Genomic DNA, 20199 nt, shown 5'->3' with positions numbered 1-20199 from the left:
ACTCAAAACAGCGGGGAAAGAGTGATTCTGTATGCAGCAAAATAGCTTAGAAAATAAAACCTGGCATATCACTGAGTGCAAAGTAAGTAGCAATAAAAGTATTACAGTTAAAGATGGTTGGAAAGGGCAAAGCGGAATTAAATTACAGGTATCCGGAGATGAAATGACGTCGATGGGAAAGGAAGTGATCTTCAAGGAATTCAACTCACACCATTTAAAACGCGCAGAGATCTACCACTTAAATTTACCACATGATTTGATAAATGTCAGAATGATCGTTACTGGTGCTCTGCTCTATCCAGTGGAATCTTGAGTCCGTTCCGCTTGCCTCGTAAAGGTGAGGCTTTTGAACGCTGCAATCGTTCTGGTGCTACGATTACGCAATTGTAATTAGCAGGCTACTGGGTGTCCCAGTGTGCGTGGTTTTTAAATGCAAACCAAACGGTCATTAAGATTCAACCCGATCGCAAAGCGACAGCGAAAACGTCTATCAGTTTAATTACTTCGGCAACTTCCGCCAATAATCTTCAGAATGATGTTATTACGAGATTAAACTTGTCCAGCAAAAGTAATTACACAGTGCTTTTTAATCAATTAAGAGAGCGCGCAGTCAATAAAGCACATTTTTTTTTATTTCCTTACTCCTTATATAGGAACACAATGTTTGTCTTTCAGTTATTACGAGGGACAAAAGCAATATAGACCTGAAATTCAACAGAGTTCATAACTGGAAACCCAAATGTTTGCTTTTCTGCTTCAATATCTCCATCTCCCAGTGTCTCCCCTGTCTTTTTCACACACAGGTTTTATATGTAGGTTCAGCCTGTTAGGGGTGTACACCTGCAACACTTGGAGAGGATTGTTTTATAGGACATGGTTTCTGGGGTTTAGAGCACTTTTAATAACACGCTCTGCCATCAGTAATAACTCAATGAGCATAAGAGAGCAGTCATAAAAGACGAACACAAACTTGGGGTGGTCAAAGAAGGACCGGCTTAATTACAGTACGCAGACAGCCGGTGTTTGCTGTGGGCTTTTGAACCAAGCATACGCATGAGCAGTGTCAACAGTTTTCTTAAGCCCGGCGTAGAGGAGAGATTTCTGCCAGCTGAACACCTCCAAGGTCAAAGTATGTTAATAAACGCAAGACCTGATACAGGACTTTGTTGCACGGACAAGAAGAGCGATTCTTTCTTTTCTTCTTTTTTTTCTTTTCTTTTCTTTTCTTTTTACTGAGACATATGTACGTGCATGCAGAAGGTAGATCATTACCTGCAGTGCCTGAATTAGAGCCTCTCTGAGGGTCTTCTAATGAGCGACTCACGCAGCTCTTGAGAATGGAACAGACATGCTCAATACAGCGACGCTTGCAAAAACAAGACTCAGGTAATGGCCCTGACAGCCATGCCTCTCTACAGGAATACATTTAGGTTTTTAGGGTTGAAGAACATGGATAGGATATAACTAGGGAAACTGAATAAAGAGCAGTGACATACGGTTCTGCATGACCCACAGTTTAAGACTAGTGCAGCACAGTGCTTGGCTTCTTTCAGGCTTCCATGAGAGAAACAAATCTATGAGCTTTTTAAATTTTTTTTTTTTTTTTTGCAGCTGTCATAATGTGACCAGAGTGTTGCCACGGCAACCGGGACTGTTGCACTGGATGGGATAAAAACAGCTCGTTTAAGCGACCCTGAAAAACATTAGGTTAATAGAGTGATACCGAACACCTTATAGTTCTCAGCAGAGGTAGAAAAAGGGGCAAGAAAGGTTGGAAGGAACAGACATGATATTACTGTCAATGAAGCAAGCTTATTGAAACCCAGAGGCTTATCTGCTCCAATGCTATGTGGGTGTTTAAAAGTCACACAATGAATACTGTCATTATTTCTGAGCCCATGCTGTCTGTATTTTAAGACCTGAGATCACAGTTCAGGTGAAGGAGAAGTCAGAGGTAATATTTGTGAAGTATTTGTTATAGTCTGCCGATGAATAATTAAAATAGTTATTATAATGGATGTGAAAATAAATAACACCAAATCCCAGTGTTTCATAAGTGTTTGTGTCTGTGAGAAAACCAACTGATTGTAAACACAGGCAGACACTGTTAGATTGCACCCTTACAATTAGGTAGACCTTTCAATTGTCGAACAAACAGATCCATGACCCGGGGTCCTGTCTCTTCAATTTTTTTTTGCCGTGTCACTGAAAAGTGTATTAAACTGATTGGTTAAAAGGTTAGTCTCTGTAGTACTGAATAAACAGCTGAGTTTCATCACGCTCAAAGACCTTCCTCTATCTACAACAATTCAACACATTAGAAAATGCAATCTAGGTTATATCTAATACATTGTCTCACTGAACAGATTTGATGCAAAGCAGCCACACGCTAACTGCCACATCATGGAAAAGCTTGTTGAAAAAGATGAGCATAAATCACCTCGGCTCCAGTTCCACTGCTAAAAGCACTCTTCAGGTTCAAGGATTTCCAGAGAGAGATAATCATCATCTGATACAGACAGCCAAAATATAACTTACACCCACAGCAAAATAGAGAAATCATACAACTATCTGTGGGCTCAAAAACAAAAAAACAAAAAGACCCACCTTGCTACATCTGGTATAAATAGCATATATTTTAAGCCCCTTGTACAAATAGTTTATGCTAAGCGAAACCAGCATAAACTGTTTGTTCAAGATATGCTAGCTTCAACGTCACGTTATATTACTGATTTAATTTGCCATCAATAATCTGCACTGTAAAAGAGAGGGGTGAAAATAGGAAAAGTCCAATGACATGAGGAACAGAATAATTAGCTGGATACTAATGACATCACAACTCTCTAAGGAATGTTCTCACTTTGTCAATGTCACATGTCATGTTTGTCATTTGAAATTAAGTTTTAATTAGTATAATGCCTCCCAGAAACAGCACTGGCTGCTTAGCATCAACAACCTTTTTAAGAACAACCGCGTACTCAGAAAACTGATCATAAGAATTCAGAGACTCGTGCTATTGGGGTTTCCCACTGGATTAGAAAGATAGTTTTGCCAAACAATGCCAGAAAATACTTATGCAAGTTTCAAAGCCTGCTGAATGAGCTAAGCTTAGATCTTTATAAGTAGCTTGAATTGTTCATTCATGTCTGGGAACTTGCATGTGCACTAAAGTGCACATGCTAATCATTGATTTCATGATCTCACAAAAATTATAATATTACTGTAATTACTTGTAATATTACTCATGTCCATAATTAAGCTTTTATTCAGTGCTAAGGCTTCACTCTAATTAAAGTATTTGGCACAGCTGTAGATGTAGAGATTATATGACAGTATTAGAGCCACCAGCCTTAAAATTCTGCTCCAGAGAGTGTCAACCCTCAGTCCAGTCTGTCTCAGAGGGGACTGTGTCATTAAAGGGAAGACATCATCTGTCACGCAGGCCTGCCTGGGAGCAAGGGAAGACTGAGTCGTCTGCCTACCACCAGACCAAAAATCCCATGGCAGTTGGGACACAGCCCTGGGATTTCTCTTTCCTGTCACAGCAGAGTCTGTGATGATGATGACACCATCTCTCTCTCTCTCTCTGTCTCTCTGTCTCTCTCTCTCTCTCTCTCTCTCTCTCTCTCTCTCTCTCTCTCTCTCTCTCTCTAGTCATTGAAGAAGTTTTCTGGGACAAAGTCTCTACCCCATTTGAAACTTGTGATGTCTTTTTGTGATTTTCTCATTCATCATACTCCACAAACTAGTTCATGCCTCCACAAACTGGCTCACACACACACGTTTACCTGCCAGGCTAGAGGCTCCAGCTCTTCCATGGTAGATGACAGGCAGATACTTAGCACTAGAGTGTGGGAAGAGGAGGTCAGAATACTGGCAATGACAGCATCTCGCATGGAGAAGGGCAGCATGGTGTACACCACAAGCACAATGAACAGGAAGAAAGACACCTGCAAAGAGGAGAAAGACAGAGAGAGAGAGAGAGAGACTTTAAAACTGGTGTCACAGTTGAAATGCTCCAGCACTAACAACCACTTTTTTAAATTTGCCAAAAGAAAAAAAAACACACATGAGGTCAAATGGGTCAGAAATAGTACAATGAGGATTTGAATCAGCCATTGTCAACACAGTAGTATGCTATAAATGGAACAGTGTTGAAAAGCTGCTGTGTACACTACAGTCTAAAGGGAAACAGGATAAGAGGTAGAAAAAAGAGAACGGGAAGTTGCCTCCTGGAACCTGACTCCAGTCAGAGCTAGATTGTTTTCACAGAGCTGACAATGGATACATTTGCATTAATTCTATCATTACAGAGTGGTACATTTCTACAAAGTTTTCGCAGCTGTCTTTACTTTTTGCTTTTTTTTTTTTTTTGTCTTAAGAACAGAGCTAAATGGATTGTCACGACGCAGCCTGATGGCAAAGTGTAATGGATTTCTGGCTTGTCCACCTGCGCAGATTGTATCCCACACACACACACACACACACACACACACACACACAAACTTGTGGAATCCAATGTTCTGGTTGAGGCTGAGGGAATACGCCTGCACCGTATTGATTGGTGTAAGAGCCATGGGAGACAGGAGAGGAGATTAAAACTACAGACAGACCCTGTTACGCTTCATCCACAGAGGCCAAAACACGTATCACACAGAAGCTCAAACTTTCTCAACACTTGATTGAACTGTACCCCCCAAAAATGTTTTTTTTTTCCCCTTGCTAATTTTTTAAAATTTATGTATCATGTACACACACACGAATACCCATATACAGTTTACTTTTCGATTTGGTCACTTCTCAGTTGTTGTAGAGCGTTGATTTCGGAGTTGTGGAGGTGGAGGAGCTGTCTCAAGGTTGTCTGGGTTAAATGCAATGCAATCTTTCCTGCAATTAGACTCATGCAGGCAGATTTTGGACTGGGAAAATGTGAGGCCTGGGTTTGCCTGTTTCCTCAGGTGAACGGGATTGAGAGTGGCAGGCTAATTCAGCTGCCTCTTTCCATTTTGGGCGTGTCAGTGAAACTCCAGCCAACACATAGGAATTTTAAATAGCTCTGCCCTTCACTGCAGTTTTGTCGTAATTACCGATGCATACAAAATCGCAACTGGTATCTGATATCAGTCAAGGTGACTAAATCCGCTTTGCTCGTACAGACAAGAGCGAATGGGGTGCTCAGAGGGTTTGCAAATGCCAAATGGAATGGGAGAGCTTTCCAGAAAGATAGGTAAACAGACATTTGGACAAAAATGAAAAGCTGGAAAAAATAGACAGACAGACAGACACAAAGGATGGATGGACCAAATGCAAGGATAAATGGATGGATGGCCAATTTCAATTCAAATCAATTAAGTTATGTCTGTTGTACACTGTCACAGAGCAGCATTACATAATCCCAGGCCTGTCAGCGTCCCTCTGACAATCGAGGCACATTAAAGCTCCCTTTTACTACAGGCAACCACATCCTCACTGAACCCTGACTGAAGGAAATCTCCTGAGGAACAGACACTCAAGAAAGGGAAACCCAGTCTACTCTGGCTAGTGCCTGGAACTCAGAGTAGAACATTTAAAAGATCTGTATTAGTAAACTAGATATTTTGGCGACGTTAATTATGAAAATGCAGAACAAATCTAATTATGAAAATGCAGAACAAGCCCCCAAAGATAGATAGATAGATAGATAGATAGATAGATAGATAAATAGATAGATGAAGGGTGGATAGATAGATAGATAGATAGATAGATAGATAGATAGATAGATAGATAGATAGATAGATAGATAGATAGATAGATAGATAGATAGATAGATAGATAGATATGCACCCCATCCCCACAGGTCATCCAGATTTATACACTTCCGTGCAGTTTTTATATTTCAAAAATGTTCTGCAAAGAACATGAATAATGGAATTTGGCCTGGTTACAAGCATGAAATTGTTCAGAGTCTTTTAACAGCCTTAAATGGCATGCACAAGAGAACTATCCCATCTTCAACCCACATTGAAAAGAAACAATATTCTCATATTCAGACATGACTTTAAATGGCATTAATCCACTTTAATAATATCTTACAATATTAATGATTTGGATGGTAATCTTAGCTCATAATTGATGAAGCCCTCAGGAGAGTTTCTAGGATAGGACTCAGAGATATTACATTGCAAAAATTATTAAAAACTGTCTAGTTCATAATCTTAACCACCAGAAGAACTATTTCTGGCTTCGGCTCTATTAGACTCATGACAGAATCTTTAGTTAATCCTCGGTAAGATCAAACCGCCAGCCCCACAGCAAGCATGTGCTGTCTGTGTGGTGTTAATTAATGCTACAGTGAGGAAAGCATGCTCATATGTGTGTGAGTGAGGCTGGAAATAGCTTTGCTATGGAGAGGCACTCAGTCGTGTCACTCGGTGCAGGCAGTATGAATATGTCAATGTCATCAGCACAGGCCAGCGATGGTAAAGCAAGACAAGAGGCGATCTGAGAGTGTACTTAACATCCAGTGTCAGCTAGTGGAGGCGTTGTTGTTTTCTGCAAAAATAGGAAACCTTTTACCCAACCGCACTCATAAAAAAAAAAAAAGAAAAAAAAGAAAGAAAAACAACACCCTACAAGCACAAAAGCACAAACACAAGCGTACATACGGCGTATGATACGTCGAAGAATGAAGGATATTTTAAAACTTAGGTCATTTATGCGACTAGCGCAGCGAGATGACATCCCTCGCGAGTTTTTTTTTATACGTCGGCTAAATTACTGGTTCAAACCTACTTATGTGTGCCTCGTCAACTTCAACACGGACTGTCTCTTACAGAGACTTCCACATTCACTCTCCTTATATCCTTTTCATTGGGCTGTCAGTGAGTCACCAAACCCTGAATGGACCCAGTGCCTCGCTAATTATTACCCTCATCCATGCACGCTAAACAGATAACAGATACAAAACCCTCCATCCCATTGACTGACCTCCTGCCACACTGAACTATTATCCCAATCAATTCATTGCCACATGCTTCCATTGTGAACACGCTTTTTTTTTTTTTTTTCATTCCTTCCTCTCTTTTCTTCCTTCTGCGCTCTGTCCATCACTTTCTCGCACCCTGGAAATGAGGACTTTCTGTAAAACGGACTCCGGGGGCAACCTCTGATTGGTATTGAAATCATTTTAATTGGAGGAAGTGAAAGACCTTTGGACCCCTGTGGTTTTAGCGAGCTTTTCCTGTTCTCTCACACTGTCTCTATCACTCTCTTTCACTCTCTTTGTGATCCTCTGGCTAATTGGAGTATGATGGGAAGGTCCTCCTGCCCCCCCCCCCCCCCCCACTTGATTTACTTTTCAATTCAAAAACCCGCTTCAGTGCAGCATAAAAAAGTTTTGTTTTTTGTTTTTAGGTTGTTGGGGGGGTTTTTTGCATCAGTAAATGTTATTTACATTGTGCTGGTCTATAAGAAATAGCACAGCAACATTCTCCCAGAGAATCAACAGGCACCCATGTGTGATTAGAACCATACACACAAATACACAAATACAATATACAAACGTATATACATGTGAAAATAATACACTATCTGGGATCTCATGACTCCAGAGAGACAGTCTAAGGTTAATATGATATTCATATAAATTTGCACAGCAGGAAAGGTGAACACTGTTTGCACACAACACAAGTTTCAGACTGTATGAATCTTTTCACTCATTTGGGTGTATTAATATAGCTAAATTCTGGAAAGGGAATCTTTAGAAGGCCAAATGACTGTGGGTAATTATAGTTAATGTCATTCATTCACCCCCTTTAATTAATCTAATGCTGGAACATTCACATTCAAGTACCCTCTCATCAGTCACCTACGTTTTGGTTTGTTTGTTTGGATTTTTTTTATTATTATTTTTTTTCACTATTCATTATTCTTATGGGTATTGTTTCAGATGATTTCATCCAAGCTCAGAACAAGTGTCTGTGAATGTTGGTATTCTTCCACAGATGGCTCTCAGGGGTATTTTTCTTTTTTTTCTCCTGCTCTTCTCTTCAGTCCCCTCTCCACTCCTTTCCCTCTCTCTCCCTCCCTCCTTTCTTTCTTTGACTCTCCTATGTCTCTTTAAAATTTCCTGTCAGAACTCCCTCTGGTCCTTCTCAAAGAGAACACAAACATACGCACAGAAAGTAAACACATCAAGCAAATCTCCAGTGACTTCCGCAAAACAATTATCCAATCAGCTGGCAGAGCACAGATTAGCTAAAACCTATGGCACCCTCGCGGCTCATGGTGAAAGGTGAAATTACCCCTTTGTCCTGTCTATGAACCTGAATCGGATGTACTCCATTGAATCCTGGCAGGGTGAGACCGGGTTCCGAGTCCATATGACTCAGTCAATGTAAGAAGACAAACATACGCTCCAATTTGACAAGATGACTAACAAAATTGCAGTTTCTCTCAGACAGTGTTCTGTGAGGAAAGTGACCTGAAAAAACACCTGAAATGTAAGTACCAGAATAAACCAGTTTCCCCCCTGAGTCATGACATTGGCAACTAAAATGAATGGGAATGATATGTTCCTTTTCCAAAGACAATGGCCTCAGAATGGTATTAATCAGCCACAGAATTTTCCAGAACGTGTGAAGGCCCTTCAGTGTTTCCATGTGGCACTTGACCAAATGAATTATAAATAGAGCCTGTGTCTAATGAAGTAAAGTTTTTTAAGTTTGTCTGACTTTCTGTATGTTGCATCAGTGAAGAAGAGAAAGAGGCAAGTAAGAGAAAGAGAATGATCACTCCCGAGTAGACTTCTTAATAATGCAGCAGGAGGAATGAGCTCATCCCGACATAAATATAATAGAGGTGTAGAGGGTGGAGAGGGTGGAGAGAGAGAGAGAGAGATTAGACATGAAGAAATAAGGAATGGTGAAACTGCATTAAGGACGACCAGAGAAATGATGCATCACGTTCCTCTTGTTGTTCAACCGTACAATCGCTTTATCTTTAAAACCGCAGTCAGTTCACATAGCAAATTTCACCAGTCACCCCAGTCTCTGCTCTTTTAAGCTTCTCTGCCATTATACTGCCCACTAATAAAATATATAGCGTTTGCCTGTACCATCGTAGAGAACAACTCTTTTTTTTTTTACCATCTTAGAGCCAAATCTTTTTATATTAAAGTAATAACAATGTTTTCTTCACAGGAAAGCCAGTGTCAATCATGGGTTCCTTGTGTTAGAACTTCCATGGAATGTAGACTGATTCTTTGTTTGCTTGGGATATACTGATGTTTCATGGTGGTTTAGCTGTCTGTATGCACTAAGGTAAAATGTGACTTATCCTTTGGTTAGGAGTGTCTGCTTAATCAAGGATAAATGTTTCAGACTATGAATGACTTATTGTAAACTGATCTCTAAAGTCAGATTTATGGTGAGAAATATGACATACCTCAAAAGAAAGAGAGAGAGAGAGAGAGAGAGAGAGAGAGTATTTTGTTGGTCCGCATGTGTGGAAGTACATTTGTGTCTGTGACAGAATATGTTTAGTGACAGAGACAGAGACATAGACAGAGAGTGTATGTAATGTGCATGTGAAACTCATTTCCATGATTAACGTGAGACATGCACTCCAGATGAAGCTGTGTTACAGCCATTTACAGTCATTAGTGACACTCATGTGCCGTGAGGAGAGTGGTGAGCTGCTAAATGTCACCCACAGGTAGTGAATGAATGAACAGAGGAGTGAACTGGTAAATGAGACTGAATCAGTTAATGAGACTGACTGAATGACTTCCAAAATATGGATGGAAAACAATTATCTGAATGAAAAGGGAGCTAATATATTATCATATTGAAAAACAAACCAAGAAAAGAAAAAAAAGATGGACTGACTCACAAGTAAATCGACTAAAAAACATTTTAATCAGCGAACAGACAGGTTAGCCCGCTGAATTGAAGGGCTTGACAAACAGTCGATGTTTTACCATTAAGAAAAGGCCAGAGATGTTTTAGTGATTGCAGTGGGGCTAATTGTGTGCTCTGTTTGGTGGGGGGGGGAGGGTTGAGACTTGACTGGAGAAGTAGACTCTAGAAGCTTAAGACTGAGATATTTTCAGACACACATAACCATACCCAATTACTAAAAAAAAACACACACAGAAATGAAAGAAATTCAGAAAAAAAAAAACCCAAAAAAACAAAAGGAAGAATAAACAGCATAGAGTCCTGGTCATTGCTGTCTCACCTGGTCCCACGGGCAGATGATGCCACCAAAGAACATGAAGAGGTATCCCATGGCAACCAGACAGCCCCAGATGAGCAGGGAGAAGAGACGCAGCAGCTTTTTGAAGACAGACTCAATACAGACGAGGATGAAGATGGTGAGGAAGATGGCCAGTGTTGTGGGGACAGTAATGAGGAAGGCCACGTGGTCCTCCATGTCCTACAAGAAAAAAAAAATCAATACAAAAAAAAAAAAAAAAAAATCATGAGAAAATGTGTGAGATGTGAAAAAGCTCACAAAACATTCCGGAAAAAAAATAAGAGATTGTGCTTGTGAGAGGAAATTCACAGAAAAGCGGCCAGTGATTCATAGTTTTGCGGCATCTATTAAGATGGCTTGGTTCACAGGGTGAATTGTTAATTACACGTGCCATTCACTCTCCTATAAAAGTACCCTGTGAATGATCACTGTTTCTCTATAGGCTGAATAGAGTGATGGAAAAAATAGAGGCTGAAAATACTAGTACCATTTACTCTATACGCGTAAAAGTAAAGGGCAAAATACACACACACACACACACAGTCACACGCAGTTCCCTTTTGACCTCCACTTTAATTTTGAGACACCTCAGATTCTACATTGAGCAGGATCTTGACCCCTGTCTGAAGGAAATCCCATCATGTGTTTATGAAATATTCAGTAGATTCTCTGGCCCTCGTACAGTCATATCCAGAGCCTGGTCTCTTTGTCAGTCTGTTTCCCTGTTGTGTTAAGAGTGTGTTGCCTTATTCCAAATCTTCTTCATGTATAGTCACTCTTCAAAAGAAATGTAGAATGTCTACTAAACCACACGCAGTAAGCGTTGCAGCAAGAAACATACTTCATTTCAAGTCAATTACAAGAGTCAGCGCTTCATAAAACACTCCATACAAATCCTGCATGAATGTAGAAGAAACATCTCGTGTGACACAAGTGTACATGTTTACATCATAGGGCTAATGTTTGGCATATATATGTAAAACAGAAAGACAGTAGAAGTGTTCAGTGAAATACCGATGAGAAACTGACCATATGAGGCGTGGTGTGTGTATGTGCTTGTGCTTGTGCGTGCGTGCGTGTGTGCGTGTACGCGTGCGTGAGTGTGTGTGTTGGTGTGCATGTGCGTGTTTATGGCATGCTATTTTTGGCTAGATTAGCTCTGAGCCTGGTGAGCTGTTTTGTATGGATAGATTGAGTGTTAGCTAAGAGTCTATGCAATCAGCGCTAGTGTGAAATAGTACCATTTCTATAGTATGAGTCACCAGCTGTTAGGGGAGATACCCTCAGGTGCCCTACAGACTCTTGGAAAACAGTAAAACACCATCTGAATTTAAATGAAGTTATACCAGACATGCTCTCACACCATTTCTATAACCAGTCACAAAACATTCCACACATGTGTCCCGACAAAATACTCTCTTTCTTTCCCTCTCTCTCTCTCTCTCTCTCTCAGACACACGCACGGCAGGGGCGTTGGCTGGACTGTTAGCCATCAGGGGCTGAGCCCAGATTCTTCTCCATCAAAAAACTTTTAAAAACGTACTTTTAAATAGACTGTTTCTATGCATTTTCTTCTTGCACGTGAGGACTACACGTTGCTTAAAATATGTGAATATTGGAGAAGGAAGGAAGGGTTTGGATTTGATTGACCATAATCTGCACGTGAATATACCAGCCACTCGAATGTCTCAAACCAAAATGAGCATCATATCACACACCTGCTACCATTATTACTAAGCCTACATGATGGAAAATCATCAAAAACCCATAATACAATGGCAACGTGTAGCTTCAACTCCTTTACCAGTTCAAAATCTGTGTACATCCATTTTTTTCCTCACATTGACTGACTGTGCGAGTTAGCCTTTGGCATAGTAACCCCATCAGTTGAAGAATTGACAGAGACCTGTCAGCACATAAGACACTAGTATTTCCATGTATTTTCCTGTAAACCCTCTCTGACTGGTCTTGCCTCCGTTCATTGAAGATAAAATACAACACTCCTTTCTTTGAAGGTACAAAATTACGACACTGTTGTCTTCTGAAGTTCAGTTTCGTAGCGACAAACTGCTCAAAGCGGAGAATTATTCGGGGCTAAAGAAAAAATCTTCGGGGCTACATCCCCAAATGCCCAGGCCAGGCGACACCCCTGATGCACGCACGCTCACGCACACACACACACACACACACACACACACACACACACACACCCCTATAATGCTTCATTAATGACCTGCTACGTCTCACTGGTCCACTGAATGTGAGGCTCAAGGTCTAATTAAGTGGCTGAATCACTGATTGCATGATTAGCCCTAAACTACCAAAGTTTTTTTTTTTTTTTGCTTTTAACCTCACCACGTTAATTTTTCTCATTCTTTTTACACCCTTCTCTCTCTCTCTCTCTCTCTCTGTGAATGTGAATGAGGAGCTCTTATCAGCTCCAGTCCTGGTAATGACTATAGGGCCGAAAACACGTGCAGACAGCTGATTGAGCGTTAGTGCTTGTTAAAATCCATTTTACAGCAATTACAATGGGACTGGATCTGCAGCACTGACCGCCTTTGTTAGCGCATAGACTGTTCTCTGCCCTTTTCCAGTTCATTTGTCTCCTCCAACTGTGTGTGTGCCCCCACGCGCGTGTGTGTGTGTGGCCCCTGCGCGCGTGTGTGTATGTGTGTGTGTGTGTGTGTGTGTGTATGTGTGTGTGTTTGTTTAACACCAACATTGCTGATGGGACAAAAACACAAGACACTGTCAGCAGTCTAAAAGTTGGCAAATCAACAGGAACCGAGACTGAGCCATCTTTCAGCATCCTCTGTTCACCGTTCAGTCAAAACACACGTTTGTACACTAAAGACAGAACCTGTCTGCACATAATACAAACCCAAATTCCATGGATTTGTACATGATTTTTTTTTATTATTCTCCTCTCCCGGTTGAATTTTTCTCTTTATTTTTGGTGTGAGTGGTTGGTAGTTTTACTCTGTGTGTGTGTGTGTGTGTGTGTGTGTGTGTGTGTGTGTGATGTGTATGGGGGAAAATGAGTGTGGTATTCAACAGGTCCAGAAGTGAAGCTATTCTTTTTTCATTTGAGAGCCTTTGATACAGCTGAATATTCCTTCACAGTATTAACCTTCACAATGTTGAAAAGACCTCTGCCCTTCATGGATTCATGAGGCTTTTAGCAGGTTTTTACAGACCTACTGTCTTCCAATAACATGGATACAATGACCACCCTTGCTCTGACCTAATAGAGATTCAGTATACTTCCCCACAGGAAGTGTCAAAGATAAAACTACATCAGGTGACAAAGATAAAACTACAATGCCCAGAAATGCAGAATTTTCTTTATCTTATGTCAATGACAGATAAGAGCAATATCAAATCATCATGCTCACGTAGCTAATTTGTCTCATGCCAGAAAAACATGTCCTCAAATGAACTTCTCAAAATAAACCAAAATTCCTACCAAACACTTTACACAGCTCTAAAAATTTCTGTTTCCTTCAAGTAATCATGCCATTTTTACAATCAGTTTGACTCTCAAAGGACCAAGGGTGTGCTGAGAAGCCTTTCTGCTCTACCTTTCTATGTCAGACAAACACAGCAGCAGACCTGCATGTGAAAACGGCTTGGAAGAGTCATTAGTGAGTTTTACTTTTTGTTATGTGGCAATAAACATTTTTCAAAGGTACTGGTGAGGCAGCAGGTGGGGGTGGAGAGTGTTTGTGTGTGTGTGCGTGTGTGTGTGTGTGTGTGTGTGTATGTGTATATATGTGTGTGTGTGTGTGAGTGCGCACGCGTGTGTGTGTGTGGTATGGGAGGTTGTTTTGTGAGACCCACTTTAGCAGTGCTACAGTGAGGCTGACAGTATACAGAATCTTAAGCACTGCTGCACTGTGTCTATAAGTCCTAATTACTCTACATTAGTGGAGCTTGCTGTGCAATGCAGCCCTACCATCTCTGTAACTCACCTCATTGATTACTCCCTCCCCTCCACCTCCTCTCCTGTCTCCTCCTCCTCCTCCTCCTCCCATAGGCATTATCATATTTCTGCAGAGGATGGGGGTAAGATACTGCGGGCTACTCCCTAATAATTTGTCTCACCATCAGGACCAGCACCACCACTGAAAGTGAGGAGCTTCTCCATCTCAAACCACTGGCTTCTCCATCTCAAACCTCAGTGCTTCAGCCGCCTATGTAAATCGATTCAATGCTCTTGGGTCCAAAAGAGAAAAGTACTCTCCCACTGGCTCCTTCTCTACGGACCAGCTGAGGACGAAAAGGAAATGGGTTTTGTGTCTATGGATTCTGTGTGTGTGTGTGTGTGTGTGTGTGTGTGTGTGTGTGTGTTTGTGTGTGTGTGTGTGTGTGTTTATGTGTGTGTGTTTGCGTGTGTGTGTGTGAATGTGTATGTGTGTGTTTGTGTGTGTGTTTGTGTGTGTGTGTGTGCGTGCGTGTGTGTGTGTGTGTGTGTGTGTGTGTGTGTGTGTGTGTAAGTGTGAAGCCATGTGGGATGTGTGCATGCGTGGCTCATGGCCAAACAGTCGCTCTGAATCCAGGATTTGGCTCTAAGTGTAATTTGAACGGGGGGAGAGCACCGCAATCATTACAAATCAAATCTGTTTCATAAAAGGTTCATCTGGCTGAGTGAAGAATTGTTTGCATTTTTGCCTTTGCATTATCCTTAAATGTGTTCCACTCAATCTGTCTTAATGCTAATTTTTTTTAAATATACACCAATAAAAGTCAAATATGCAGTATAAAAATTCAAAGTAAAAAAGAAAAAAAAACAAGGATCCATGGCTCTTTGAGAATGTACCCCCTTTTCTATGAAAGCTGGAAAATCAATAAAAAAAATTATGTATTCTAAAAAAAACAGTAATAAGTAGTTGGAAAGAACATATTATACAGTGGTCTCACGATAATTTGTCATTCCAGCTCAAATCAATGGAAGAATTATGACTCAACGGTGCAAAACAAAGAGAGTGAATTGTGGGAAAACTTAATTGAGGCTTTCTTGAAAGTCATAGATATTAGCTGATTACTTTGACTTCACATATTATTATCCATGATTGATTAAACACAACGTTGGATGTTGGACCTTTTGCACAGATTTCCTATAAAAATTTAACCGATGAACTAAAATTCATCTGATTTGCTAAATTCTGCTGCCGCTGCTGGTATTTGTTTGTTTGATTGTTTGTTTATTTACTTATCTATTTATTTATTTATTCAGTCTCTCTTTTACTTACTTATTATTTATTTATTTCAATTTTACATTGTTATGGCTTTACACCCTACACGCCTATAAATCTATAAATCCTGGCCACTTAAGATCGACCACACAAGAATCAATCTTTACACTTATTTGCACTGAAATAACAAGATAGGCGTTTTCACAAGGAAACCACAGGACTTCCCTTCTGCAGGAGAGAAGGGTTGAAACTTTCAAAATGAAACAAATAAAGGCAAGCTGGCAAAAGAGAGATAAAAATAAGTTGGTGTTTTTGGACATTTGAGTCCATTAGTGGCTCTATTGTAATGATTGTTTCTGTTTTCCTGATAAGTCCGTGCTACACTTCAAACAAAAACTCCCTTACAATAACAGTGTACTGATGCCTCCAGAACGACCTGTACTCTTTTCAGTATTTTTTTTCACAAAGTCCATATGTACACACACACACACACTCACACAGACACAGACACACAGACACACACACACACACCCCCTCGGTACCCACCATTTAGGTATGTTTATGTCAGAAAGAGAGAGAGAGAAAAAGGGAGAGAGAGATAGAGATAGAGATGGAGAGAGGGAGGGGGGGATGAAAGATGAGAGATGAAAGCCACATAAGTCCAGCACTAAAACTGAACTCTCATACACGGATGAGACTCACAGTCACTCATACGACAGTAAGTGCAGTGACACACAGAGAGTCACACTCCAGTTCAGTGTAAACACTCAGAGCCTCTCGTTCCTCATTCCCACAGCCAGATTCAGACCACACACTGCAGGTGTGACAGACAGACAGACAGACAGACAGACAGACACAGAGAGGCAGTGAGAGGAACAGAGAAAGAGAAGGTGCAAAAGTAACATTTCAAACAGATAACAAAGAAGCAAGACAGCAAGGGAGAGAGAGAGAGAGAGAGAGAGAGAGAGAGGCAGAATGCAAAAAAAAAGAAGAGAGGAGAGGGACGAAAATGAGACAGAATCACACAGAGAAAAAAGAAAAACAAACTAAAGTGAAGAGACAGAGTGGGAGACTAACCAGTCCAGAGGCGAAGAACACGGCAAGCAGAGCCAGACACGCTCCCATGACGATGAGAAGCAGGAACACGATGAGGGGATGCTGCTGGCTCATGCGGTAGTACGACTCATAGAGCCAGTCCGGGGACTTGAGTCCCCCGACAGAGACCCCCATGTCCTCTGGACCCTCCAGCAGGTAGGGTCTCGGAGGGTGACGCATGGGGGTGTCCCGTACCCCCGTGCTTTGACCCGAGCCCCCTTCTTCTTCCTCTTCCTCTTCCTCCTGTTGCTGTTGTTCTTCCTCCTCTTGCGGAGCGCTCAGCTGCAGAGGACTGGACAGACGCGTCCCGTACGAGGGCAGGAGAGAGAGCACTGGCGGACGCAGCATCCTTCAGCCAGCATGATGAGAACTGGAGAGACTGAGGCGAACAGCACACAGAGAGGGAGAGAGAGTGAGAGAGAGAGAGAGAGAGAGAGAGAGAGAGAGAGAGAGAGAGAGAGAGGTGGTGGGAGGAGTGCTAGTCAGGGAGAGAGAGAGAGGAAGAGGGAGAGAGAGGGGGAGATTTTTGAAAGGGAGGGAGGAAGAGAGAAAAAATTGTTAAAGTGATTCTAAGAGGTGTGTCTCATTCTCTCTCTCACTCTGTGTGAGTGTGTGTGTGTGTGTGTGTGTGTGATTGAGAGAGAGAGAGAGAGAGAGAGAGAGAGTGAAAGTGTGCATGTGGATGTGAGTGTGTGTGTGTGTGTGTGTGTGAGAGAGAGAGAGAGAGAGAGAGGGAGGGAGAGAGTCTGAGAGAAAGTCTGTCAAAGAACGGAATAGGAGGGAGGGAGAGAGGGTAGGGAACAAAAAGAAAAGAAGGTTGGGTGGGGGGGGGGGGGGTAACAGCTGTGGTAATGTGTGCTATGCAGAGGAGTGAGTCGGTTTATTAACGAGCAGGGTTCAGCGAATTTTCATACAGTGACAGTCAAATGGAAGCGAATAAAACAATTCATTTTAATAAGAATAAGAGAAGGAAAGGACTCAGCAGGGGACAGTACAAAAAAAAAAACACAAGAGGGGTCTGCACAGTACTGAAAGGGAAAGAATATAAAATCCGAAAAAATCTGAGAAGAAGCCAAGACTTTGTGTGTGTCCCATCTCTCCCTCTCTCTCTGTCTGTCTTTCTCTCTCTGAACTCAGCAGCTGAACATTAACAATAGCAGGACCTAATTAGACCCTGGAATACCTCCCTCAGTTGAATCAGCAAGCGTATGCATTGAAGACTTAGAGAGTGCAGAACCTTACAATTCCTTTCATCACTTGAAGAGTCAGCAGTGATCACCTAATATAAAAATGAAGGCAGAACTGAAAACGCACTTGACACAATGTAACGCCGAAGGAAAACGTCCATGAAGAATCAAATATAATGCACACACCTTTAATGGCTAGCGATAATACACAGCCTGGAGCAATGTGTGTGTGTGTGTGTGTGTGTGTGTGTGTGTGTGTGTGTTGAGCAAGCCCATATGTATAAACACTTTAATCAATCATTCAAATTCTTCAGAGAGACTGATGTGCCTTCAGACTCTGGTTGGGGCTTGATTAGATTTCAGGCATATCTGTGCTGCAGAGTGATGTGACGTTCAAAAATAGTGACATTATTACTTTGAGGGAGAAAGACAAAGTACTTTGAGATTCACAGGGATCTCTTTACTGTAAAGGGAGATAAAAACATAGATGTACAGATGCAATCGGAAATATTTAAGCCCGTCACCTCAAAAGACGTTACAGTGATGTGACCCGAGGGCAACGAAAATATATATGACAAAAAGCCTCATTAAAACAACAAAATATATTTATGATGCATATTTGAGTTATTTTGAAAACATGAGCTGACTTGACTTTGAGTTCAAATGAAAAAATGTAACTCTTTTCACAAAAATGTGCATGTGAACTATTATTCAACCCCCAGGTTCAGTACTTTGTGGAGCATCCTTTTAGCTTCTGTAACTTCTAAAAAATGTTTTTGGTAAGTGCTGACAGGCTTCTTACACCTCTCTGTTGGAATCGTTGGCCATTCTTCACGTGCAAAAGCCTCTAACTCATTGATGTTTGACGGCTTCCGTGCTGCAACTTCTTTAAATCCCACCAAAGATTTTTGATGAGATTTAAATCGGAAGACTGAGAGGGCCACTCAAGGACATTCCAGGATCTATTTCACAACCACGCTTTGGTTGACTTGGAGATGTGCTTAGGATCATCGTATTGCTGGAGAGTTTGATGATCACCGAGGTTCAATTTACCAGCAGAAGGCATCACATTCCTCTTTAAAATGGCCTGGTAGTTTTAGGAATCCATGATGCCAGTTACAAGGTCAAGGCTGCCAGTTCCTGCAGCTGAAAAACATCCCCACATCATCAATGACCTACCTAGCTTGACTGTGGAGAACTGGGGATGGTATTCTTCTGGTCATAAGCCTGGCCTTTCTCACGCCAGACATACCACTGGTCCATGTGTCCAAACAGTTCCAGTTTAGTTTCACCAGTCCATAGAACTGTCTCCCAAAACGCTGCAGTCCTATCCAAATTCCTCCTGGCATATTCTAGTCAACCTTTGATGTTCCTCGTGGTCAGGAGTGGAGTGCGTCATGGAGTCCGGCCATGAAGTACTTGTTTATTCAGTGTTGCCACTGAAGCACTTGTCCTGGCCTTCATCAGATCATCCTGTAGGGGTTTTTTGGTAACACGAGGGTTTTTATTGGTTGTCCTGATTAAGTTGCTGAGGGCTCTCAATGAAATCTTGGGCTTTCTCCCACAGCCAGGCAGGTTTGCAGCTGTGCCATAAGTTTTAACCTGTCTTATAATGCTCCCAATGGTGTCTCTTGGAATGTTACATTTTTGGGAAATCCTCTGATTCCTAATGTCCCTCAGGTACAATGAAATAATTTCCTCGCTCAGCTTCTGTGAAAGCTCTTTAGTCCTACCCATGATTGTAACTCGCCTTCAACACTTTCATGGCTGGGGTTTATATATGCATCAAAGCTAAGGCTAATTAAGGATCACTACAGAGTTCCCAAAAGCTTAATTATGTTTCAACTCCAATTTAAGCCATAAAAACTAGCAGAAGGTTTTGGAAACAACAGTATTATAAAGGGGTTGAATAACTGTGACATGGTGAGATAAACAAAATATCCTCTTACTCACAGATACTACATCATACATTTTCTTGGTTGATTTTATTTATCATTCAACTGATAAAGAAGTCATCCAAAGCAAAATGTAGCTCTTTGAAAAAACGTTCATTGGTAAATCCTCACAATCTTTGGGGGGTTGAATATTTATTTGCAACTGTACATTGGTGACTGCAGTATGTGTAAGTGTGTGTTTGCGTCTGTTTACGCGGCTGCATGATGACACTTATAACTACAGCACTTCATTATCAGAGACTATCTGTTGTCTCATGTCAGCTTAGCTTTGTATGTGATGCATGTGTTCATTATATAAGTCACTTTGAGAAATACCATCTGCCCAAATGAATAAACGTAATGTAAATGTAAATGTAAATGTTAAATGTTTCAGTTTCCCACTTTTTCTGCATATTTGAAAGGCATAATTACCCAGCATTCTGTCAGTCTCCATTCACACAGGAGCGCTGTAAGTCGAGGTGAATGAGGCAAGAACACGCTGTCTCCGTCATCTGGGCACTTTTTTTCCCCGCAGTACGAGTTGTACAG

The 20199-nt window shown here is 41.3% G+C and overlaps 1 protein-coding gene across 1 annotated transcript in view; it reads right to left on the bottom strand.

The window, feature by feature from the left end:
• The window catches only part of adcy2b (adenylate cyclase 2b (brain)), a 38072-nt gene extending 21177 nt beyond the window's left edge, over positions 1 to 16895 (bottom strand). The window contains exons 1-3 of the mRNA XM_030789100.1: positions 16512 to 16895; positions 10219 to 10416; positions 3789 to 3950 (exon numbers count right to left, since the gene is read on the bottom strand). Of these exons, the coding sequence (XP_030644960.1) occupies positions 3789 to 3950; positions 10219 to 10416; positions 16512 to 16877 (726 nt within the window). The 5' untranslated portion in view covers positions 16878 to 16895. The remainder of the gene's footprint in view (positions 1 to 3788; positions 3951 to 10218; positions 10417 to 16511) is intronic.
• Positions 16896 to 20199: the final 3304 nt, after the last annotated feature.

This window comes from Chanos chanos, chromosome 12 (assembly GCF_902362185.1).
Source record: "Chanos chanos chromosome 12, fChaCha1.1, whole genome shotgun sequence".
Taxonomy (NCBI): Eukaryota; Metazoa; Chordata; class Actinopteri; order Gonorynchiformes; family Chanidae; genus Chanos; species Chanos chanos.
This window is presented reverse-complemented; position numbering and strand designations above follow the sequence as displayed.